The sequence below is a fragment of the Corvus kubaryi genome, unplaced genomic scaffold, assembly GCF_017639235.1.
Source record: "Corvus kubaryi isolate FWS band 111438036 unplaced genomic scaffold, C.kubaryi_AGA036_p1.0 37354, whole genome shotgun sequence".
Lineage (NCBI taxonomy): Eukaryota > Metazoa > Chordata > Aves > Passeriformes > Corvidae > Corvus > Corvus kubaryi.
Window position 1 is genome coordinate 1,615,976 of NW_024581116.1, and position 24,307 is coordinate 1,640,282.

General features: G+C 46.7%; 1 protein-coding gene and 5 non-coding genes across 6 annotated transcripts; 5 read left to right on the forward strand and 1 right to left on the reverse strand.

Moving 5' to 3' along the window:
- Nucleotides 1–1,304: 1,304 nt before the first annotated feature.
- On the forward strand, nucleotides 1,305–1,376 carry TRNAW-CCA. The gene has a single exon. It is a non-coding gene; the product is annotated as a tRNA-Trp (tRNA).
- An 897-nt stretch (nucleotides 1,377–2,273) lies between these two features.
- On the forward strand, nucleotides 2,274–2,346 carry TRNAR-ACG. Its single transcript has one exon. It is a non-coding gene; the product is annotated as a tRNA-Arg (tRNA).
- A 550-nt stretch (nucleotides 2,347–2,896) lies between these two features.
- Nucleotides 2,897–2,969, forward strand: TRNAR-ACG. The gene has a single exon. It is a non-coding gene; the product is annotated as a tRNA-Arg (tRNA).
- Nucleotides 2,970–4,405: 1,436 nt separating this feature from the next.
- On the reverse strand, nucleotides 4,406–4,478 carry TRNAR-ACG. Its single transcript has one exon. It is a non-coding gene; the product is annotated as a tRNA-Arg (tRNA).
- A 1,108-nt stretch (nucleotides 4,479–5,586) lies between these two features.
- Nucleotides 5,587–5,658, forward strand: TRNAW-CCA. Its single transcript has one exon. It is a non-coding gene; the product is annotated as a tRNA-Trp (tRNA).
- A 12,229-nt stretch (nucleotides 5,659–17,887) lies between these two features.
- Nucleotides 17,888–18,419, forward strand: LOC121666942 (gallinacin-10-like). The gene is made up of 2 exons (XM_042032965.1): nucleotides 17,888–18,030; nucleotides 18,283–18,419. Exons 1-2 carry the CDS (start codon nucleotides 17,973–17,975, stop codon nucleotides 18,417–18,419), a joined length of 195 nt encoding a protein of 64 aa, XP_041888899.1. The 5' UTR covers nucleotides 17,888–17,972.
- Nucleotides 18,420–24,307: the final 5,888 nt, after the last annotated feature.

Sequence of the window (24,307 nt, forward strand, 5' to 3'; positions counted from 1 at the left end):
CCCCCCCCCCCCCCCCCCCCCCCCCCCCTGCGGCGCCCCCCCCCAAGTCTAATAGCAATCATTGGGACTGAATAGACAAAAAATTTGAGCTGTGGAGGAAAAGAACCTGTATTTCCAAGAAGGAAACAAGCTGAATTTCCAGTCTGGCCTAGGGATGGAGGATCCTTCACTGAGCAAAATTCATCTCCAGCCTGATTTACAGCTCGTGGAGCCTGTGAGCTGGCTCCAGGCTCCCTCTTGTGGGAAAAGGTGTTGGAGGAGGAAGGGACCTCAGGGTACAGGATTTGCTCCAGCGGAAAGGTAAAAGCAAGAGGAAATGCCTCTTTGCTCCATCCTCAGCACTGGCAATTCACAGAGTAAATGCGTGGTGATTATCAATATGTTTGGAGAGCGGGGATGGGATTTGGTTTCAGCCATCAAATTTTATGGAGGAATCGAATTTTTGGAGGGTGTCACTCACATTTGGGGTAAGTGTTTAACTAGAAAGCTAACTTTTTCCTAACTTCATATAATTTTGTAACATTTTTATAACTTTATGAAACTGCTCTGAAATTATATTAACACTGAGAGCTCTGCTTGGGCCAGGCTGTGGGCAGGATTAGGCTGAGCCAGGGAGGAGTTTCCTGGTGCTTTGTCCATTGCCCTACTGGCTGCAGCCACCACCTGTACTGTCCTTCTCCAGACACCCTGGTACCCAGCAGACTCTCTCCAGCATGCTGGGATGGAAATGAAGTTGGGAATGGAGTTGGAGAGGGGGGAGGAAGGCTTCACCTCCTTACTGACACTCTTATCCATGGCAGCCTTGCTCTAAGCACCCATGAGGAAAGGACTGGGCAGCCAGAGGTGGTGGTGCACCTTGCCTGCACTGGTGGGACATCCTGCCCTCCTTGGAGGAGGTCCAGCTGCCACTCCCAGGCAGCACAGGGTTGTGGCTGGGGCAGAACATCAGGAGCTGTGACTGGGCTGAGCCCATGGATGTTCTACTCTACCAAAACCTTTTCTGGGTCCACACCCAAAGCCCACCTCGGGCTCTCCTGTGTTCCCCCCTTGGCCACCATCTTCCCTTGGAGCATCCCTGAGCCCGGTTCCTGCCTTCACTGAGCCTCTACATCCCCTGATCCCACCCTGTACCTTCATCCCGCAGCCTGGGCTGGTCTCTGCAGCCAGGCCTTGGCCACCCTCCCCTCAGGTTGCTGCTCCATAGCCACAGCCTTGCTCCTGAGGGCACAGGGACACCCCGGGATGGTCCCCATGGAAAGGACATTCCCAGCAGCCAACCCAAGGCCCCTGGTCCCCTCCACCCCGACCTCGTGGCGCAAGGGCAGCGCGTCTGACTCCAGATCAGAAGGTTGTGTGTTCGAATCACACCGGGGTCAGTCTGGGGCACCTCTGGCACCCCTCTGCTTTTCTGGGGGGCTGTACTGTGGCAGAGGCAGGGCTCAGGGAGGCTCTGGGCAGATATAGGGGCATGGACTATGTGGGGAATATGATGCCCAGAGCTCTCCTCTGAGCTGGATGGAAGTTACAGCGTGTCTACCACAATTTACCTCAGGAAGGAGGTGAAGTCTTCCTCAAGAAAAGGCAGGAAACTTTTTAACTACAGGCTCAGTCACTCCTGGAGGACCTGGATGTGCTTGCCTGGCAGGATAACGTAGGGTGGTATGATCAGTCCAGGGGATTTCTGGAGGGGGATCAAGAATAATTACTCAATGTAGGATTATGGAAAAAGGGACAAGTTTCTGATAAACAACATGAGATTTTTTTTTCAAGAAGAATAAGAAAGACTGTCTAAAAAGCTCCAGCCTGGGCAATCACAGCTCAGAGGCCACATGAAGACTATGGAAACAATCCTTCTGAAAGCCATGCCCAGAGGGAGGAAGGATGTAAAAATGACTGGAAGGCCAAGGATTTACCAAGGCCAGACTGCCCTTGACCAAAAGAATAGATTTCTTTGAAGATGATTTCTTGGTAGTCAAGAGGACACTGAGGAACACAATTTCTCTTGACTTTGGTTTCACCTCTGACAGGGTCTCCCAGACGTGTCCCTGCAGCAGGACACACACACAGAGCAGCTGAGCTCGATCCAAAGGCAAAGCAAAGGACCAGGACGAGGCACTGAGGGGGTTGGGGTCAGTGTTGGCAGCCCAGGTGACCCTCCACTGCTTGATGCCGAGCTGGCTGTGGTTTGGGGTCTCTGTGGTGGGTGCACAGGATGTTCCACAGAAGGAAGGACACGGGCAGCCCGACAGGGACAGGGCAATAGTGAGGGGACAGGGCCAGTGGCGCAATGGACAACGCGCCTGACTACGGATCAGGAGATTGCAGGTTCGACTCCTGCCTGGCTCAACACTTTTAGCCCAGGGAAATTCCTCCTGCTCCCTTCGTGAGCGCCTTCCTTCTCCTGCCCAGCATCCATCCTCCCTCAAGCTCCCAATGTCCTGTCCCAACACTCCAAAAGGGATGCAGCTGGGGCCCACACCAGAGCCAGAGGCACCACAGCAAATCCCACAGCAGAACACAGGTGCCTCCTGGACTGCTGTCCTGCAGCCAGGACAGAGCCAGCACTCCCAGCATGTCCTGGCACCTCGTGTGCTCTGGTCCCCAGCCCCCTCCAAGGCTCCCATTGGTCCTGCTGCCCTTTGTCAGTGCCCTGCCAAGTTCTGCATGTGACATCGATGGTCTCAGAGTAGGACACGGTCCCAGAGAAGCTTTGGAGTTTCCATCCTTGGAGTTTCGACTAACAAAACAACCTCATGCCAAAGACTGCTGTGCTCTGAGCAGGGATTACATCACCTGCTTCCTAAGGACCTCCTGAAATCTGTTTTTTTCTATTCTTAATTAATTCTCTCACAAAGCTCATCCAGCGATGGGAACCCCCCAGAGCTCCAGGAAGGCCGGGCCAGTGGCGCAATGGACAACGCGCCTGACTACGGATCAGGAGATTGCAGGTTCGACTCCTGCCTGGCTCGCAATTTTCCTGCCCACAGCCTGGCTGTCATATTGGTGGTGACAGGGGACATCTTTCTCCATGGAACCCTGCCTCTGCGTGGTGTTTGTCCCTTCTTGGTGGGCTTCCTGCACAGCAAAACTTCCCCCGCATCAGGGGAGGCTCTGAGTGGATATACTGGCAAAAAACACTCCCCGTGAGATGGTAAATCACTAAGAGAGGAGCCCAGAGAGGCTGTGGCCTCTACATCCTTGGAGATATCCAGAGTCTGAGCACACAGTCCTGACCTGCATGTCATAAATTGAGCCGAAATCTGGACTAGAGACCTCCATGTGTCTTTTCCAACATGTTATTTCATGTAAAATTCCAGTTTCCATGTTCTTTTGCTGCTTCATCCCACATTTGCGTGCTCATGGAGCTGTCACCACTGGTTTGCACCTTCACTGTGTCTGTGGCTTGGGCCAGGAAGGTCGAAGCTGTCCACATGCAGGGTAGCCCAGACCAATTGGCCATCAAGCAAGATCTTGCTACAACTCACCTGTCCGTCTCTCTGTCACCAGGCAGGAGCAAGTGGTGGACAAAACAGGTGGCCTTGGGCTGAGCTTTCCCCTCCACCAGGCACCACAGGTCCAGAGAGTTCTGTATTGGCTGGGAAATTTAACTACACATCCCACGAGGAAGGCAAGATGTGCCCTCCAACCCACCAGAGCAGCTGAGCTGAGCCTGGAGCTCAGTACAGACATCTCCTCTCCTGGGTGGTGGAACCAGTGGGGACCACAGGTGAGGAGGCCAAGGCCAGCATGGGTGGGGCAGGTGGGGGGGAGCAAGGGGAGATCCTGCCACTTCCCTTTAACCACCAACAAATCCAGGTGGTCCTGAAGTGGGGGCAGCAGGTGGGATCAGAGGCTGGGGCCAGTTGCTCAACGGACTATGAACACCCCTGACTATAGATCAGGGGGCCACAGGTTCAACTCCTGCCTGGATCACCCTAAAACTGCCTGGCTGTAGTGGAGGTGACAAGGGACAGTTGTCTTCCTGAGGTCCTTACCCTTCCAGGCTTTTTGTCCATCTCTCAAGCATCGGCATCACAGGAACATCATTTTGTGACACCAAAGCCGTGAGCAGGGCACTGATTCCAGAGCAGAACTTGGCAGGGCACTGACAAAGGGCAGCAGGACCAATGGGAGCCTTGGAGGGGGCTGGGGACCAGAGCACACGAGGTGCCAGGACATGCTGGGAGTGCTGGCTCTGTCCTGGCTGCAGGACAGCAGTCCAGGAGGCACCTGCGTTCTGCTGTGGGATTTGCTGTGGTGCCCCTGGCTCTGGTGTGGGCCCCAGCTGCATCCCTTTTGGAGTGTTGGGACAGGACATTGGGAGCTTGAGGGAGGATGGATGCTGGGCAGGAGAAGGAAGGCGCTCACGAAGGGAGCAGGAGGAATTTCCCTGGGCTAAAAGTGTTGAGCCAGGCAGGAGTCGAACCTGCAATCTCCTGATCCGTAGTCAGGCGCGTTGTCCATTGCGCCACTGGCCCTGTCCCCTCACTATTGCCCTGTCCCTGTCGGGCTGCCCGTGTCCTTCCTTCTGTGGAACATCCTGTGCACCCACCACAGAGACCCCAAACCACAGCCAGCTCGGCATCAAGCAGTGAAGGGTCACCTGGGCTGCCAACACTGACCCCAACCCCCTCAGTGCCTCGTCCTGGTCCTTTGCTTTGCCTTTGGATCGAGCTCAGCTGCTCTGTGTGTGTGTCCTGCTGCAGGGACACGTCTGGGAGACCCTGTCAGAGGTGAAACCAAAGTCAAGAGAAATTGTGTCCATTTGGCCATAAAGGAAGAAATTGTATTGTCCCAGAGTGTTCTGCCCTTGGGAAGTCCATGGTCCCTGTCTCCAGTCATCATCACATTAGTCCTTCATTTCAGGAACATTCCTTTCATAGTCTTCCTGTGGGCTCTGAGGTGGGATAGACCAGACTTTTTTTTTAGTCTCTTTTTGAAAAAAAGTCTTTTCTTCTCATGTTGTTCCTCAGGAACCTCTCCCTATTTCCATCGTCTTACACTGATTCATTGTCCCTAATCACTCCAGAAGTCCCCTGGACTGACTGTGCCATCCCACGCTGGCCTTCCAGGGATATATCGCATGGACATAAATCCAGGTCCCCCAGGAGTGACTGAGCCTGCAGTTGTGAAGCTTCTTCCACTTTTCAGAGAAAGTCTTCACTCCCTTCAGCTTCCTCACGAGGCAAAGTGCAGCAGGCACCCACCACACCTCCCTGCTTTGTCCTGCTCTTTGGTCGTGACCTCTGACCTGTCAATCATGGTCTTGACATCCGTGCATCTTCCAGGTCAATGGGGCCTCTGTCCCTAGGGAGGGGCTGGGCCACCACCTCTCCTGCCCCTCTGGAGACACCACATCCAGGAGCCTGTTTCCCCTGGGAGGGACTCTGCAGGGCTGCTCTGGGCAGTGGTACTTTTTGGCCTTCTTCCCCTCCGAAGTATCTCATTTAGAGCCCTCTTTGTTTAGCAAGGCAACAGGCAAATCCTGTAGGTGCCACTCCTCTGTCAGGTGAAACAAAATTCCCATTCCCTCAAAGAATGGCCCAAATTCCGGGATGACATTTGGGCAGAGGACCCCCCATCCCTGACCTCGTGGCGCAATGGCAGCGCGTCTGACTCCAGATCAGAAGGCTGTGTGTTCAAATCACACCGGGGTCAGGATGCCCCCTCTGGGGGATGTAAGATGGGCATCTCCTGGACATTTTCCTTTTGCCCTCCCACTCTCTAACTCTGCACCCCAAATCCCTGCTGAAGGGCAGTGGATGAGCCATGGCAGAGGGGTCTTTCCTTGATGGATGAGGGTTCAAAGTGTCTGGATAACCTCAGCCTGCTCTTATCCTATGTTTGCAAAGCTGACAGGATTAGTGGATACTCCAGATGTGGCTTCGTGTCTGGGTATCAATTCTTCTGATCCTAACCCTCATTTGGAAGTGCAAGGACCTGTTAGGGGGGATGTTGAGCTTTTGATGGGATACCCTTCCTTCTTGGACCAGGGTAAGAGAGCAGAGGAGACTGCTATTCTTCTAAGTTCTGTATTTCGTTGTCTCATAGCTTTCTTGAAGGCAGAGTTCAAAGGGGGTTACATGATAAGGCCAAGCAGCAACAGCAAACAGCAGGCAGAAAACAGCTGCTTCTTCTAATTCTATATGCTCCATATATTTTTTCTTACAGAAGTGTGGATTATATTTGCTAATTGACCAATAAGATTAACACACCATTCTAGTTTTTCTTTTCTTAGCCTATCCTCGTCTAATTCTAACAGTCCTAAGCCTTACACAAGTGTTACACAGGTATTACACAGATTTGTGTGTACAGTTTCTATCAGCTCATTGTTTATGTGAACACTATCTAAAAAATGTCAACAGTATAGTTCTATCTATATTTTGTCTAAAGTAAAGAAATTCTGTGAAAAGGCAACATTGCTGCAGCAAGAACTGTGTTTAAGGTCTCTGCTACAGCTGTTTAATGTTTAAGGCACTTAGCATATATTTCTACTAAAAGTTAAAATTCTGTATTTCTATTTCACTTTAGTGTGACTTCATGTATCTCAGCCTATCCAAAGGTTTTAATTCAACCCTTGTGCTTTGGCTTCCCTCTGGGCCTCAGTCCAGAGAAACTTTCACTACAACAGGGGGATAAAATCCCTTTGTATGTTCTTCCTCAGGTTGAATAATCCCAATTTCTCTCCACCTCTCCTCGCATCCCCCATATCCAAGTCCCCCACCACTTTGGTGGCTCTCACTGAACTTGCTTCACTAGGTCAGGGGGGTTTTTGGTGATTATGTTGAAACACCTGGCTGTGGGGAGCCTAAACTGAGCCATCAGGACAAGTCATCAGGATATTTAATTCTCTGCTTCGTCTCTTCCTGATTCCCCATGGTAAGATGGACAGAGGGGATGGAGGGCTGGAAAAAAACAGGGCTTGAATCTGTAGGAATGACCTTATATGAGTAATAGTTCATAAAAAGTAGTTGAACTATTTATAGGGCTCTTTAAAGGTGAATTTTAAAATATATAAGCAGGAGACATCCTGAGATAAGACAATGGAAGGCAAAGGCCTAAGATCCCTTATCCCATAACTCCTGGAATGACAGCAAAGGGTTGAGTGGGATTTCCTCAAGATGTCGCTGCCTCACTGCTTTCAATGTCACAGAATCATCAAGGTTGGAAAAGACCTCAAAAATCATGAAGTCAAATGTCCTTGGCTTTGGCTCTGTCTCCATAATGTGATTTTCTGTCCTTTTGGCTTCTCAGAATGGAAAGAAACTCAGGTATTTAGTCTTGCAAATCTTCCACAGATGGCAAAGCCCCAATAATACAATTTTCAAGATGCTGTTGTTGGGACAACTGGCACTCTTTTGACAGGATATCTGGTAAGAAGGATGGTTCTGGTAGATTTCTCATCAGAAGTATTTTCACTGTAGGCAATGGGAACAGTTTTGCATTTCATAAAAAATGCTGAGTTTACAACTATTCTGACTTTTCAATGGGCTGAAGTCTTAAGACTTTTAAAAGCCTTTTTTTTTTTTTTTAAAGCAGGAGAGATTTGAGTCACAATCTATAGAAGGTGTCCCTGCCCATGACAGGAGGGTTAGAATGAGAGGTTGTTCAAGGTCCCCTTCCAACCCAAACCATTTGATAATTCTGTGAAGAGCTGCCTGGTGATGAGATTTAATCAAAGGGACACTTCAACAGAGAGTAGAACTTGATGTCTCCTATTCAAGGAAAGCTGTCTTAAGTTACTTAATAACCAAGATTATTTCATAATCTTGAGACTCTCTAAATGTTTCCAGTTAAACCACTGTCTTGCATAAACAAGGAAATCTTTGAGGCCATGTCAAATGGGGAAACATGAGGGAGAAAGGCCTAAAATATTCCTTATTGCTGTAAATCCCTGTAATAAATGCTCTTTCATATATAACTTTATTTTCCAATGAAAATCCAGCTCTCGGGGAATGGTGATCAGCCCTATCGAGGTCTGTGACACAAAGTATTTTACTCTGAATATTGACATAGAAGTAGCCTGACCAGAGGAAGATGTGAAACATGAAGCTGGGACTCCTTCACAGAGTGACAGATTGGGTCCAACTCTGGACTTTTTGTGTCTAGTGAAAATGTTTTTCTGTGGAAACTTGAACTGTGTTTTGTCAGGCAGCAAGGGTTTGGGTTTTTTTCTGTCTGTGTAAGCAACTGTGCCACTCTCATGTTACCAGGCTTCCTTCTAGAATGATCCCGTGACTGTTTTGGAAGCTGAAGTTTTGATTTCATTTCTCTCCACCCTGTTGGATCAAGTCTCAGTGTCTGAGTTGAGGACAAGTTTATGTCTCCCTGTTAGTGACCAAGGAAAGGTTATTTTTGATCTGCTGGACCTTCCTAAGGATAAAGACCACAGAAACACAGAATGGATAAGGTTGGAAGGCACCACTGGAGGTCATCTGGCCCAACCTCCCTGCTCAAGCAGGCTCATCTAGAAGGCATTCCACAGGATTGTGTCCAGACAGTTCTGGAATGTCTCCAGTGAGGGAGACACCACACCCTCTCTGGGCAACCTGCAGGTCCTCCTGTTCGTGGAGGGAGGCTCATTCCATGCCAATAAAAGGTCTTTAGCATCTTTATTCCCTCAGTACTTGAATCACTGATGAAGTGGCTGCTGGAGAAGTGATGGAGGAGTCTATTAACATTTGGACACCAGGAGGAATTTCTTCATGGAAAGGGTGGTCAGGCATTGGAAGGAGCTGCCCAGGGCAGTGGTGGAGTCCCCATCCCTGGAGGTGTCCATGGAATAACTGGACGTGGCGCTCAGTGCTCTGGGCTGGTGACAAGTTGGGGATTGGTCACAGGTTGGGCTCAGTGGTCTGGGAGCTCTTTTCCAACCTAAATAATTCAGTGATTCTGTGATTCTAACAGACTTTGTGTCTCTCATTGTCTCTGGCCAAGCCTGCCCCTGGTGCTCTCATCCCTTTCCCTGCTTACATCTTCGGCTCACTCCTGCCTTAATGCAGAGCAGGATGGGGGTGCCAGGGCTGTGATTGCCCATGGGGTGCCCCAGTCTTCCATATGGGGATGAATTTTTATAAATATCTTCAGCAACTCCAAAGAGTGAAATATCAATGTTTTTAATTTTATTTCAGGTACTTAAAAGCCACACCAACAGCAGGGAACTTCATAAGAGCAAGTGGGAAACTATCTGACAGAAGTACACTGGGGTAATAGATTTAAGGGAAAATAACCCAGGTTGTGACATTGGGTAATTTCTTTCCCAATGTACATCTTGTTGACAGTGTGTGGTTGATATTTATCTTTCTCTGCAATCAGGAGGCAGAAGGGGTTTCAGCTTGTACACTGAAATCTTTAAAATCAGGCTATAAACCAGTATGAGATGGATTATCAACCAAGAACCTTCAAGACAGAAATATTTCCTTGGATTTTTTTCAGGGCAAAACAACAATAAAAAGGGCTCAAAGCATTTCTTATCTCTATCTCTGTTGCAATCTCCAAGCCTGAAAATTGTCAAACTTCTTTGTGTCATCAGATTCCAGACCTTAATCCATAATTAATTTCTTGTAAACTCTTTTTGCTCTTTTTCAGCTGTTTTCCCAGGTGCAGACCCAGGATGTACTCCTGAGTGATTTTCAGGTTGTTGCCTTAGGAACTGGGTGAATACCAGAACAAATTCCAAAAAAACCTGGACAAAGCACTGGGACCACCCTTGTGAGCAGACACCAGCGCTGGCAGCGAGATGCAATCAAAAGTAGATTTTTTTAATGAGTAAATGTCTAAATGAATACAAGGCAGAGCTCATCAGTTTGTAGGTACCTGTCCTTCTAATTGCATTCCCTGCTCTATCATCATCCATTAGCTTTTCAAAGCCCCAGAAATGTGTTAGATACTTCTTACACCTTATGTTTGCACTGAAAAGTCATGGGAATTTTTCCCAAGAAAGAGAATGGCAAGACAAGGCTGGAGCAGATGGCCCTGCTCAGCACATCATTCCCCATCTCCCAAAGTTGATAGAGAAATAATACAGCTCTTAGTCTTTTGAGCATGGAAAATCGACCAAATTTCTTTGCTTTGCCGGAGCTTTTCCCTGGGATTTTGTCCCTTATGTAAGACCAGGAGCTGTCTGCAAATGGGATTTGATCCAAGACCCCCCTTCCTTCCTTCCTGCCTTCCTTCCTTCCGAATTCCGAATTCCGAATTCCGAATTCTGAATTCCTTCCTTCCTTCCGAATTCCTTCCTTCCTTCCGAATTCCGTCCTTCCTTCCTTCCGAATTCCTTCCTTCCGAATTCCTTCCTTCCTTCCGAATTCCTTCCTTCCTTCCTTCCTTCCGAATTCCTTCCTTCCGAATTCCTTCCTTCCGAATTCCTTCCTTCCTTCCGAATTCCTTCCTTCCTTCCGAATTCCGTCCTTCCTTCCTTCCGAATTCCTTCCTTCCGAATTCCTTCCTTCCGAATTCCTTCCTTCCTTCCGAATTCCTTCCTTCCTTCCTCCCTCCCTCCCTCCCTCCCTCCCTTCGTTTCTTCCATTTTCATGCTTTTGAGATCTTAAATAATATTTCTGTACTTAAAACTGTTCTTGCAACTAAATCACTGCACAAGACCTATATCCTTTACACAGGGGAAATGGCTGATTAAATACAGAACTGTTGTAATCTGAAAGGCCAATTAGTTTTTAGGGTAAAAACCAGAGATTTCACTTATTTGTGGTTCGACTGCGACAGCTTTGGTCCAAATAACGTACCAGCAGAACTGCTGAGTGTCCTGGGGCAGGAGGAATGAGTGGAGGGGAAGGAGGGAAGGAAAGGCTCTATCCACCCGCTCCTGTGAGAACATCCACAACAAAATGTCCTGGAGCAGCACCATCCCTATGTTGGCAGTGAAAGGTGTAGGGACAGAGGTACAGGAGCTGGCTCTGTAATATCAGCTAAACTGGCCCAGTTTGGGCCCAGGCCAACTGGTACCAACCCACAGGGGCTGGCACAGGCTAGGAACCACCCCCTGTGTATTGTTTTAATCCAGACACCTTGTTCTGGAGGATGAAGGAATTTAACAGTGTGGATGTGGCCAGCCACCTTTGATGCCTCAGAATCGCAGAATGGTTTGGTCTGGAAAGGACTTTTGCACCCACAAGCCCAACCTCATTGCCCCTCTGGAGATCTGGAGATGGGGGTAAAGGGTGGGTTAAATTCTGTTTTATACCCCCAGCAAAGGTGTGGGAGTGAAAACTGTACAGATGACTCTTGAGAAATGCAGCCCTTAATGCTGCTAGGAAGACTTGGCCTTTCCAAAGGTCAGTTTCCTAGAAGTGTCTGGCTCATTACCCAGGAGGAATCCCATCCTTGAAGGAGGGGGGTGAGGTGCTGCTGTTCAGGACGTGGTTTCCCAGGAAAGTCATGCACAGGGGAGCAGGAGCTATTGGCCCTGTGTGGCTCTGTGAGACCTCTACGCAGAGGGGGCTTGGGGTCACCGAAAATCATCTTGAACATCATTTTGTAAACTTCAGCAGGGAAAGTCAGGTTGGTTCATGCCTTGTCAACATATCTGTGAAGAAGGGAGATCAAAAATTAACAACTCTTTGATTTCCCTGTTCTTCTGAGGGATTCTTCCATGCTGGACTGTGCAGGTGCTGCAATGTCAGTCCTGCTCCCAGCTGAGGTTGGAGCAATCCTCATCCCCCAGCATGGGGACCAGTGTGGTGGGGAAACAAAATCCATCGGTGGAGAGATGAAATAAAAGAGATGAAATGAAAGGAGAGAGGCAGAGAGCAGATTTACATGGGCTCCCAGAGCAGATTTACATGGGCTCTTCATCTGATGGAACACACAATCCCCAGAATGGTTTGGGTTGGAAGGGACCTCAATCCAGTTCCAATCTGCTGCCATGGGCAGGGTCACCTTCCACTACCCCAGGTTGCTCCAAGCCCTGTCCAGCCTGTCCTTGGACACTTCCAAGGATGGGGCAGCTACAACTTCTCTGGGCACCCTGTGCCAGGGCCTCACCACCCTCATGCTTATCTCAAGGAGATACTTAAAGGACATCAGATATCAAGGAAATGCTCAGAGTCCTGTCTCTATGACTCCTAAGAAATAACACAGTCATCTAAAAAGTGCTTTCCATCCACAAAGGGTGTAGGTTCAGGAAAAACTAATTGAAGGAAAAAAAGTTTCACAAAAAATAATTAATTGAAATTTAAACTAGAACGTGGGAAGCAAACAATTAGGTGATGTAGGAGCAAGTGAAGAGCCAGGCACTGCCACTTCTCTTCCCATCTCCAGCAGATGTGGCCCGTTGGGTGGGAGAAAGCAAATTCCACCCCCAGCTCCAGCTCCTGCATTACACAATGCCCTGATTGGCTCACTGGAAATTGGTGATGTGCTTGATGACATCATGGCTTGCACAACTGGGTTTCGTCTGTGATATTGACCTTGGAAGTTGTGGGCTGCTTTCCAGAGGGCTGGAAATGAGGTAACTGAGTAAATTGAATTATCTAATTAATCATTTTAAGTGACTCCTCCAGGTGGCTGGTCTTCTCTGTTCTTTAGACATGTCCAAGGCCAGGTTGGACAGGACTTGGAGCAACCTGGTTTAGTGGAAGGTGTCCCAGCTCATGGCAGGGGCTTGGAACTAGATATTCTTTTAGGTCCTTCCAACCCAAACCATCCTGTGATATATGATATGATATGATATGATATATATTTCAAGCCATCTTTTATAACTGAATGGACACACTTCTTTGTTAGATTAGTGGTATATTTTCTTTTAGTGTTATCCCTTACTGTGTGTCATCTGTCCAGGTGGAGATCTGCAGTGGTTGACTCACAAGGCGGGATTTAGATGTCTGTAATCACTGTGATTTCTCTTGGGGACAACTGCACGCAAGCAGAGACAGGAATGGTGAGGAAACTTTGTGCAACTCCAAGCTTTAATCAGGACGCTGACCTGTGTAGCAGACAGTTGTTTAAATCTCAAATAATTTATTATTGTTATTTAGCATTTATAGCAGAAGAAAGATTGCTAGCAGGAGGACAGAGCAATTCAAGACAACTGAACTGTGAGGAGGGGGGGGAGAGGGACACTTGATGAAGCATCTTATTAAAGGCTCATTTGCACCTGGTGCCAAACCAGACAAATATGAATAATTGTAAAATGATTTGTTGGAAATACAGTCTGGAAAGCTTCTGGACTCATAACAGTGCCTTTCTCTGGGTTCTGAGATGGCATCATTTGACCATACCCATATTGTGCAACTGTTTTGGCTCCCAGTCCAAGGTAACCACATTGGGCTGCCTGCTGGAATAGTTCCTAGCCAGGACTAATCATTGAAAAAGCCCAGGAAATTTTGGCCATGGTCTAGCAGAGGCCAAAACTGCCAGGGCTGTTCTAATAGTTTGGATTTTAATATTATGGATGATCAGTTTTCAATGGTCACATCCTGGCACGGAGAGTTCAGCTGAATCACTGCTCACACTCTGCTACCTGAATTAGCTGCAGCTCAATAAACTGTAATGTGATCTTGGATGTGGCAGGCACAAGGGAGTTGTCTATTACGGATGAAAACAAACATGGGAAAGTCAATGCCATGCTGACATGGTTGATTATAGATACAAATGCATAAGAATCCAATTCTTGTGGCTGCAGCATTAGCAGCTTCCTACCTAACAAGAAGCAATGGAGCTCCATGATTCTATTTTTGATGATGATGATGATGATGATGGTGCCAACGTCAACAGAACCTACCCAATACACCACAGGATTAGACATTTAAATGATGCTTGGAGGGAAGCATTTAGACCCTGCTCACTGTTTAATGAAGACACTTCTGGTGTTTTAGTTTGTCATCAAACTGTACAATAATTCTTAAAAATCAAGGCTTCTGTGTTATTCTGCAGGATACCATCCACACAGAAGTCTCAGTATTTTCCAGGAAAAGCAGCAGCATCAGAGCTGTGTGACAGATCAGGAAACTCCTTATCAGGACCCCTTATCACCCTCCCCTCCACAGAGGAATTCCGCTTTAGCTTAGAGGTGCAGAGGACAGCACATTCTCCCAGCTGGTGTTCAGTGCTGTCATTTAAATGTCTATTTAATGTTGACTCAGTGTCTGGGTTGCAACATGAGGGCACAAGCAGTTGAGATCACAGCAGCCAAGGGCAGGTAATAATTGACCAGCTTCCCAAACCTCAGCACGGTGCCATCCCTGAACCCTAAATGTGCAGGGGCCTCCCCCTGTGCCCCTTCAGTGACACCACGAATGTCTCACACACCAGGATTCATTAAATGCCCTGCTGTGCTTTCCCTCCTCTAAAAAGTTTAGGATATTTCTTTAGTAGAGGACCTTTGTAGCTGTCACCAAGAACAGTGAAGACTGCTGGAGAAACAGAGGTAAAACCTGCCCTGTGCACCCATTTAGCCCATGTGAGGTGGCACAAAGCACTCTAACGACGAGTGATACATGGGAATATCGTGTGCAACAGCAAAGTGTATCTATTAGAGGATGTCCACTGATAAATTTTCATTAATGAAGCAACCTTGGCCCTTGTTTTCCCATTTTCATTGTGCCCTCAGCAGGATGATGCCAAAGGGTAAAAACATGGAATCACAGAAGGGTTTGGGTTGGAAGGGACCTTAAAGACCATGCAGTTCCAACCCCCTGCCATGGGCAGGGACATTTTTCACTATCCCAGGTTGTTCTAAGCCTCATCCAACCAGATTTTGAACAGTTCCAGGGATGTTCCACCTTCCATTAAACCAGGTTGTTCCAGATGGAGCAACCTGGGATAGTGGAAGGTGTCCCTGTCCATGGCAGGGGGTGGAACTGGATGATCTTTCAGGTCCCTTCCAACCCAAATCATTCCATCACTCTGTGATTCTATAGTAATGACTTGTGCCATAATTAGGAAAACCAGGAGAATACTTGAATTATGTTTTAACATGCACTTGGTTTTAATGGAACATAAGCACATGCTTCCTAATTAACCATGTGCCTATGGGATTTTAAAGGCACATTTATAGTTCAAATGGTAAAATGAAGTTTTGCCGCTATCCAAATACATGTACCCTATTTTAAATAACCTTTCTCAAAAGCATAATTCTTAGCAAATTCACAGCTCTTAGACTTTTTTTTATTAGCCATTAACTATTAAATTGCACTTAAAAGAACATTTTTGAGAACATACTGAGGCAAACCCCTCCTATATAACATCATATATGTGGTGCTTGCTATGAATTGTTATGGGGGTAGTTTGTTATCCAAGGAGGTAACAAGAGAAGAAAAACACCTGCCTTGCAGAAGACTGAGAAATCAGAGTTAAATGCTGTTTGCAAAGGTTTAGCCCACTCAGCATTTCAGATTTTCCTTGCAGTATCACCTTTGGAAAGGGGCTGCTGGGGCAAAATTCAAGAAAATTGAATTGCAAATTCCCCTCAGCTCCTGTTTGCTTAGAGAGCTTGATTTCTCTGGGATAGGTACTTGCAGCTCCTTGAATTCCCAGCTCATGTGTGGAGGTTAATGTTCAACAGAGATCTCCAGGACTCCATCCTGGCCCTGGGTACTGTGGGGTTCAATTCCACGCACACACTTCCATGTTCCAGCCCCAGGTCACTGCTGTGCTGCATGAATTGTTCCGCTCCTCGCCTGTTTTATACAAGTTTTGCCCGGTTTTAAGCAACCAGTTTGCACCTGTCTTTGTTTTTGTTAGAAGTCAAAGTAATGGAATTTTCCTCTTGCTCTGAGTGATATTTTTGGGCTGCCTGTGCTAGCAGGGCTCAAAGTGTTGGTCACTTTCACAGAATCATGGAATGATGGAATCCTTGGAGGGTTTGGGTTGGAGTGGACCTTGCAGGTCATCTCATTCTAACCCCCTGCCATGGGCAGGGACACCTTCCACTAGACCAGATTGTTCCAAACCCCATCCTTGATTGTTTCCAGGGGCATCCACCACCTCTCTGGGCAACCTGTGCTGGTGTTTTACCGCCCTCATTGTAAAAATCTTCTTCCTTATTTCCCAGAGGGCTGTTTTCCTTCAGAAAGGAGGTTGTTCAGCAAAATAGGAGTGCTGTGGCAATCCACATCAATGAAATTGAAATAATTTAACTCGAATAATAGATCGACTCTGTTCCAAAGGAGGGAGAGAGTAAAGCCATGGAGGTGAGTGGAGCCTATTCAAATAACAAAATGCAATCACAATCTTCCCCAGTGCCACAGTCTGATTTTATTTGGGAAAAACACGACTCCTCCCTAACATGGATGTTTTACAGACAAGTGCTTCCACTGGCACAACATTCCCACACTGTTCAGTCTGTGTGAAAGACAGGTGAGGGAAATTCACATTTCAATGGGTCTTGAGAAAAACAAAAAGGTTTTATTTTCTGGGTTTATTCATGCTGGCGTTACAGGTCAGGCACCTGCCTCTGTATCCCACTAAAGAGAAAAGAGAGGGGTGACAAATTAAATTTCTTCTCCATTAGAAATGGGTAAAACTGGAGAGCTGCTGGTAAAGGAAAAGATAATTTCCAAGACAAGAGTACAAAAAAAAAAAATAAAGAGGGACAAAAAAGAATCACTTGGCATTTCTTGGTTAATTAGACTTTATGTGTGGAAGACGGAAATCAGTGTTTATCTTGCTGTTATTTGCTGCATAAACTCACCTTGTTGCCTCCCTCTGCGCTGCTTGAGCTGGCCCATTACCGTGCAAATTAAACATAAACCTCAGTAATGTTTTCATCCTTTGAATAATTCTTGGAACAAAAATGCCATTAACTCCGAGTTAAATATAATAAACGAGGTAATAAGGAAGCAAACCACTGAATCAGAATGTCAGAGGTAAGAACTGCAGGAACAGTGTTTAACCTGTTCATTAGCCCAGGATTTTGTTAAGAACCTTCCCTGCATTGATCCCCTACTCAGAAAATTTACAGCCACAGGGATCATGCCCTGAAGTGAAGCCCCAGAAGATGTTGCCCTTCGAGGCATTATGTCAGACGAGATTCTTGTGGAATCAGCCCATTCTCCCAACCTTTCGGGGCAATAAGAGCGGAAATGCTTGGTGTTCTGTCACAAACTTGTGCACGTATATGAAATAGTTTATTTCCTTTAAAAGAAAAGAGATACATTAGTGAGTGTTAGAACTCCTAACTGCTGAGGTTTTTAATATGAATAACAGGAACTGAGTGCAAAGAGGTCAGAATTTGTGCCTTAGGGCTGAAGGTGAAGCGGTGGGGAATGATGTGGGATGGAATGCCAGGCTGGATGGGGCTTGGAGCAACCTGTTTTAGTGGCAGGTGTCCCTGCCTATGGCAGGGGTTGGAACAAGGTGATTTTAAGGTCCCTTCCAACCCAAACCATTGTATGATGTAAGTGAGAACTGAAGGAGGAGGAGAGCTTTGTGTCAGCTCCCTGCAGTTGGGTGAGGCTGTCCTGAGACCTGTTTAAAAAGTGACAAAGAACAGTTGCATCACTGCAAGTCTTTCCCAATGCTTTCCTCTGCCTTTGACATCATCCGCCTGGTGACAGGGATGGGGTGATGGATGCAAAATGTTACGTGAACTGTCAGTGAGTGACAAATCCTGGGCCAAAGCTGGGCCCCCACTCCAATGGTCTCTGACTTCTAGGTGCCCCCTGACCCATCCTGGTGCTTGTGTTGGGAAAAGTCCGCAAAAGCCACGAAAATTGGTGCAGCTCAGTCGGGCTTGGCTGATGGTCAGATTATATAACGGAGACATGAAGTGGAAATTCACCCTTGGGGATTGCAACATGTTCACTGCCACCTGTGATAAGGGGGATCACCAGTCCCTTTCCAGAAAGTTCATGGCAGTTACTCATTGACAAAGTCCTCACTTGTCACACTTGCACAACCCCACAGGCCCTATAAATACGGGGTGTCTCTCCCAGCCCTGCCTCAAGCCAGCTCCAGCCACCATTGGTCTTTCAGGTGCTTTGCAGGACGTCACAGTCCACAAGCAACTGACAGCCATGAAGATCCTCTACCTGCTCTTCGCTGTCTTCCTCCTCCTCTTCCAGGCTACTTCAGGTGAGTAGCAAAAATCCTACAAAGAGCAAAAGGGTTTGTAAGCAGAAGTGTGTTCAAAGGGGTGAAAAAAGCATCCATCAGCTGAAAGGCAAAATCTGATGCTGTGAGGATGGTGCAGTGGATGGGACCAGGAGCATCTGTGCTCAGGATGCCACTCTTGCTAAAAGAAAGCCACACGTAATTTGTTGAGCATTCACCTCTTGTCATTTCAGGCTGAAAGCTGACATTTTAACTCTTTCCCACTCCCCACAGGTTCCACTGACCCTCTTTTTGCTGACACCGTCGAGTGCCGGAGCCAGGGAAAATTCTGCCGTGCCGGGGTGTGCCCACCCACCTTCGCTGCCACGGGGACGTGCCACGGGGGGCTACTGAACTGCTGCTCCAAGTAAGTGACAAAACATTTGAGGGGTCTCTGAGGGAGTTTTTTTGTCCTGCTGTTTTATCCCCTGTTTCTTTGAATAATTGGCACAGCTCCAGGTGGGCTTGCAGGGCAAACCCTGGTGGGAAAATCCAGAGGGAGGAGAAATGTGTGTATAATGTTGATGTGTATTTAGGGAGCAAATTCATTTGAATGGAAGTTATGTATGGGAGAAAGGGTTCAGAAGGGTCCAAATTTCCAAGAATTCAGTATTTTTTCACTTTGTTTTGAATTTTCATGGGAAAGGAAAGAAAGTTTTTTCAAAAAGTTATTAGGAAAATACTTCACAGTATTTACACCCATCAGGGGAAACATTTTATCCTCCATTTTTATTTTAAAATTTACCTAGAAAATGTACTTTTAAAGTGGGAAAAGTGTTCACAGAACTCTGCTTCTCAACTTCTCCCCATCTCTTTTTCCTCTCACCACTGCACAGCTCTTAGAAAGGTGAAGATGATTGCATTAGTCAGTGAGTGGAGACTTGGGTGTGCATTTCACTTTTGACCTTGGAAACCACTTTCTAGTAATGTCTGGAGTTTCCCTGCTAGCTAGATATTTTCTTGCCTTGAGGTTTTGAACATGCTTTTGGCTAACGCTCCTTAGCTTAGAATAAAACACATTCCCCAGGTACTTAATTCCTAGAATAATTTTCTTCCATTAATGGCCACGAGATGATCACTGCCAGCTGCAGTGACATTCACACCCCCCAAATTCAGTGCCAGATTAGGAGAGGTTCCATACTTTTGATGGAGAGGACTGGTGTGATGACATAACTCTTCCCAGCAATGATGTTTGTGCAAATCCTCAACCACTGATGTGACTGGACAGACCTCGGTTCGAAATAAAGGGAGAGCTCAGATCCGTGATGTCTGAATTTTCCAGAACTCCTTATTCTGTGATTCTGTTATAGAATTGCCAGGGTTTAAAGGTTCCCAGAAGCTGAAGAAAGTGTCATGAGATGGCTCTAGGAAGGAGGTTTTGTATATTTATTCAGCACATGGGGATCCTCAGTGGTTTCAGGAAACCCAAGTCATCCCTATAATAGGACATGTTTGTTGCCAGGAGATTAAGATGCTAAGGAAGCATCCACTTAGGAATTCAGGAAAGTAAATGGAACAGAAGGAACCTGATATTAGATGATTTTACAAAGGAGTGATGTGATCCCTCAGTCTCTGTGACCACTCATCCTGCCTGGGAAGCAATTTCCACTGGTAGCAAATGGACTGCTAGGAACAAATGGAAAATCTCCAACATCAAATTTCTGTCAGAACATCTGCTAGACCTGACCAGAAGAAAATTGCGCCTGGGAAAGGATCAAGACCTCTTGGGGTTGGTTTCAGGTGTAATTTTCCTACAGAAATACTCTTTCTTGGAAGAATGTACCCTGATGGATGTTAATGTTCAGCATTAAAGCTCTTCTGTGTGGACTGTTGGATTTTCAGCTGAGCTGACCAATACAAGAGTAGAAGTTAAAACCAACAGGGTATTCTGAAGTACAATATATTTTTTTTTTCCCAGCTCAGGTTGCTTGAAAACAAATCTTTGAATTTAGATGTGAAGGGCTTGATTCAGCAGGATACATTGAGATGTTTAGTGGCATTTGAGGAGCCTTGGAGTATTTAAATCGTATCAATGTATCTGGCTGAGTTAGCTCTAAGGGAAAACATGGATTTCCAGAAAAGATAGATGCCTGAAGGCCAAGCAGATACTCCAGACAACTTCAGATGGCACTAGACTTGTGTGTTCAGTAACTACATCAAATCCCCAATCTTTATTTTGGGGTAAACTGAATAACAATGTCATTACAAGTGGTCATATTAACTCATTCGCCAGAGGCCACAGTTCTTGTGGGCCGGGTATCTGCAGACCTGGACATCTCACACACATGGGGATGTAGGTTTTTAAACCTGCAGGCTGAACCCACCCTGTAGGTTCATTTTGAAAGGTAATTAGCAGGTATTGAGGCTTTTAGAGAATGACTTGAGGTGACACTGCAGCAAAATAACAACACCCTTTTTTATCCTTGCAGGGTTTTGGCAGAGTAACAAGAAAAGGCTTTCCTGGATCAGAGTCTTTGTACCAGCAACATTTCCACTGCCATGAGGAGCTGATTTTCATGGATTCCTCCTCTACCTAAAGCCTCCTGCAAATGAGCATTAAAAGAAGCTTCCAGAGGGCATGTCCTGTTAGCACACTGCTTCTGGAGATCCAGGTTTTTCCTCGCTGAAGTCACTCCCTTTTTGCTTTTAATACACAAGCCACTTTGGCTCCTTGGCCGCCTGTTCCAGCCTACCTCACAGGGGTGTTTGGAGGTTCAATCACTTCAGGTTCATGCAGCTCCTGGAGGATGTGAAGCAATATATATATTATTTTATTCGCTCACGAAAATAAACATCTCCTTAAACCAATACCTGTGATCTTTGTTGTTACTCACAGTAATTTCCTCTCTGGTTTTGATGCAATGCTCAGAGTGATGCAGTATTTTTTAAACAAGTGAGTCTGTGCAGTCTCACGTATTCCCAAGGGATTTGGGAAAGGGAATGGCTAAAACAGCACCCAGTTTTGATGGTGGTAATAAAGCATTTAGGATGATAGGAATGAAAGCTGAGTTGGAAGAACTATACAGGCAGCTCTTGATAGAGAATAATTGCATGACAATATGGCAATGAATAAACACCTGCAGTATTGCAGATTTTATATATATATATATAATATATAATATATATAAAATATATCATATATATAATATATATAAAAATATATAAAAATAAATAAATATATATACACATTAAAAATATATACACACACATCTGAATTCATGAACACAGTGGTGGGGTCTGAACTAACCCTCCCCAGAGACAAGATTTGGAGTGATGTACAGACTGTTTTTTAAATTATCAGACCTGCTTTCAATAGCAGTCACAAAATTCAACATTTAAAGAACACACTGTAGCAAGGACATCTCACTGCCTATAACCTGCTCATGTCCAGCTTACAGAGCAGACACTGATGATCTGCTCTACATCCCTCAAGTTCCTTCTGTCTGCTGGTTTTGGCTGGGATGGGTTTAATTTACTTCCCAGTATGGAAGGGTGGTTTGGATTTGTGCTTGGAACAGTGCTGATAATTCAGGGATGTTTTTGCTATGGCTGAGCAGGGCTCAGTTGGGGCCTTTTCTGCGCCTCACCCCACCAGAGAGAGGGCTGGGGTTGCACAAGGAGTTGGGAGGGGACACAGCCAGGACAGCTGGCCCCAGGTGACCCAAGGCATATTCCAGACCACGTGGCTCACGCTCAGCAATGAAATTTGCAGGAAGAGTGTGTTGGGGTGACTTGATGTTGTATTCCCTATCACTGCACTATGCCCAGAAATCAGTATATATGCCTTTCTATGCCTTTAAACTGAGCCTGAGAGGGGAGAGAGAAAAGTGTACTTTTTCAAAGCAGTTTGTTTTCATGTTCCGAGGACACGGAGATAAAACCTGTCTGCTTCTGCAGAGCGAGGGTGGGGAAGCAGCCTGCTTGCTTTCCAGCCAGCTTTCGGCCAGTTTTTCAGCTCCTTTTCCTCCAGAGACTTGGACTTCGTTTTTCCTGGGACTCAAATTTTTTTTTTCCTTCTTCTCTGCTGGACTGCTTCAACATCAGAGCACATCGGGAGGACTTTCCACCGAGTGCAGAGGGCCTGGCCCTGGGCCAAGCCCCAGCTCCGAGGAGACCAAAGGGAGGACTCGAACACTTTCCCAGGGTTTTCTCCACAGTGAGAGGTTTTATTATTTAGCATTATTATCATTTTCCCATGTGTTTGTTAAATAAATAGTTTTTATCTCTTTCACTTTCCTTCGAGGAAAAAGGTTTTCTTCCCAAACCTGGTGGGGGAGGAGTGGTTTGTGGCCTGCCTTCTCTCAGAGGATATATTTCTAAATTTGGCCAAACCAGCACAAAGAGGAAGGAACGAAGGTACATTTGGAGGGATGGGATTTTTCTTCCCAAGTCACCGTTACATGTGATGGAGTCCTGCTCTCCTGGGAATGGGTGAACACCTGTCTTCTCATGGGAAGTGGTGAATAAATTCCTTTATCTGCTTTGCTTGCAGAGGAGTTGTTCTATTAGTCTGTCTATCCCAAACCCCAGGTTTTCTCACTTTTTCACTCTTCTGATTCTCTCTCCAGGGGAGAAGTGAGCAAGGGCTGCCTGAAGCTAAGTTTCTGGCTGGGGTTAAACCTCAATATCCTGAAAAAAACCTCTGGTGTTAAATATGGATAAATTCAGCACAGACTCAGCCTCGGATTTCCCTCCTGCCCCAATGAAACACACCTCTGGTGTATAAATCACTGAGGTGTTATTCCAAACGGGATTGTCTCCATTTCTGTCTCTGGATGCTGGACCTTCTGTCCATCAAGGTCTGGCATTTCAGCCCAGCAGCCACCCTCACTCCAGGCTCATTCTTCCATTTGTGTCCAATTTCTAGGGAGCCCCTTGAGTGTCCATTTCACCTCTGCACTCCTCATGACCCCGAGTGGAACCTGGGGTTGGCCTCATGCAGGACAGCTGATGCAGCTCTCCTCTGTTGATGGCCCTACAGGGATCTGCTTTTCCCGTACCCATTTCCTGCCCTGTCTGCCTCCTGCAGTGACCACTGAGAATTCTTCCCAAGAATTTCCTCATTCTGTGTTTATTGAGAATTTTTCTCCTGGGACACCACTGGTGTTTGCCCTCAGATGGCTGGCAAGGCAGCAGCTGGAACCAAACTCTTTGATAGCATTCAAGCTATGGGAGAAAGGTGTTGTTTTGGTTGATATCCACCTTCAAAAGCTGATGCAGGAGCTCAGAAAAACTCATCCTTGATGACCTGAAGAACAGATAAGTTTTCAAAATGGTGATTGGAGCACGGGCTTTCCAAAAATCTGCTGTCAGTGGCTTATCCCCCTCCCTGCTCTGGTCCATGGCAAGGACATAGATGGTCCCATGACTGGCCTTGGACAGTCACTAAGACTGGATTTTCCACACTGAAAATCAGTTTTATGCATGAGCAGCCTTTACTGAGTGCTCTGTCAAGGAGAACGAACATCGTGTGCCCTCTGCCCACTGTCACCTCCACTGTGGCTGCAAACACTTGTGCCTCTCTCTGTCACTTGTTCCATGCCCTTAACTTTGGGACAGGGGACCTCATCACCACTTCTTGCTTCCACCTGTTTATTTACTCCTAGAACAGAGCAGATTGTCACTAAAATAATTCTCCCCTTCTGATTAGGCAGACTAGTTGCCCATCAGTTATAATTGAGAGCAGGGAATCTCCTTCATATCTGAAGGTATTTGGCTCCTTTCCTCACAGTCCAGAGTACAGACCACAGGTAGTGATTTCACAAGGTGTAAAAGCAGATTTCCCAAGTGCCCTGAAGGATCAGTGAGCCAAACTGATGAATTTACCCTTTCTGGGTGACAAAATGATTTTCCTACACAAGGACAGGTCCCATACAAAATCCACCACCCACTGGTTGGCTGCCAGGTCAAATATTAACTCTAACAGACACCTCAGGATCAACAGCTTCCTGTCAGTCACAGCTTCAGTGATTTCTCTGTTCACTGGAGATTGCTTGGAGCGTCTTTTCCTGGTCCTCAAGAAGAAGAGACAAGTGGAGCACTGTGTCCAACTTCCTTTCCCCACTGCCAGGCAGTCTTCAAGGGGGTTGTTATCACCCCAGGTACATTTATGTTTCCATGGAGAGAGCCTGGACCTGGGACAAGCATTGCTGCTGCTCTCCAGCTGGAGCTGGGGGAGGGAGTTGAGGAGGCTGGAGCTGTTCCCCCTCTCCTTTCCTCTCCCTGACGCTGTTTGGTTCCAAAGAGCATTGAACAATGT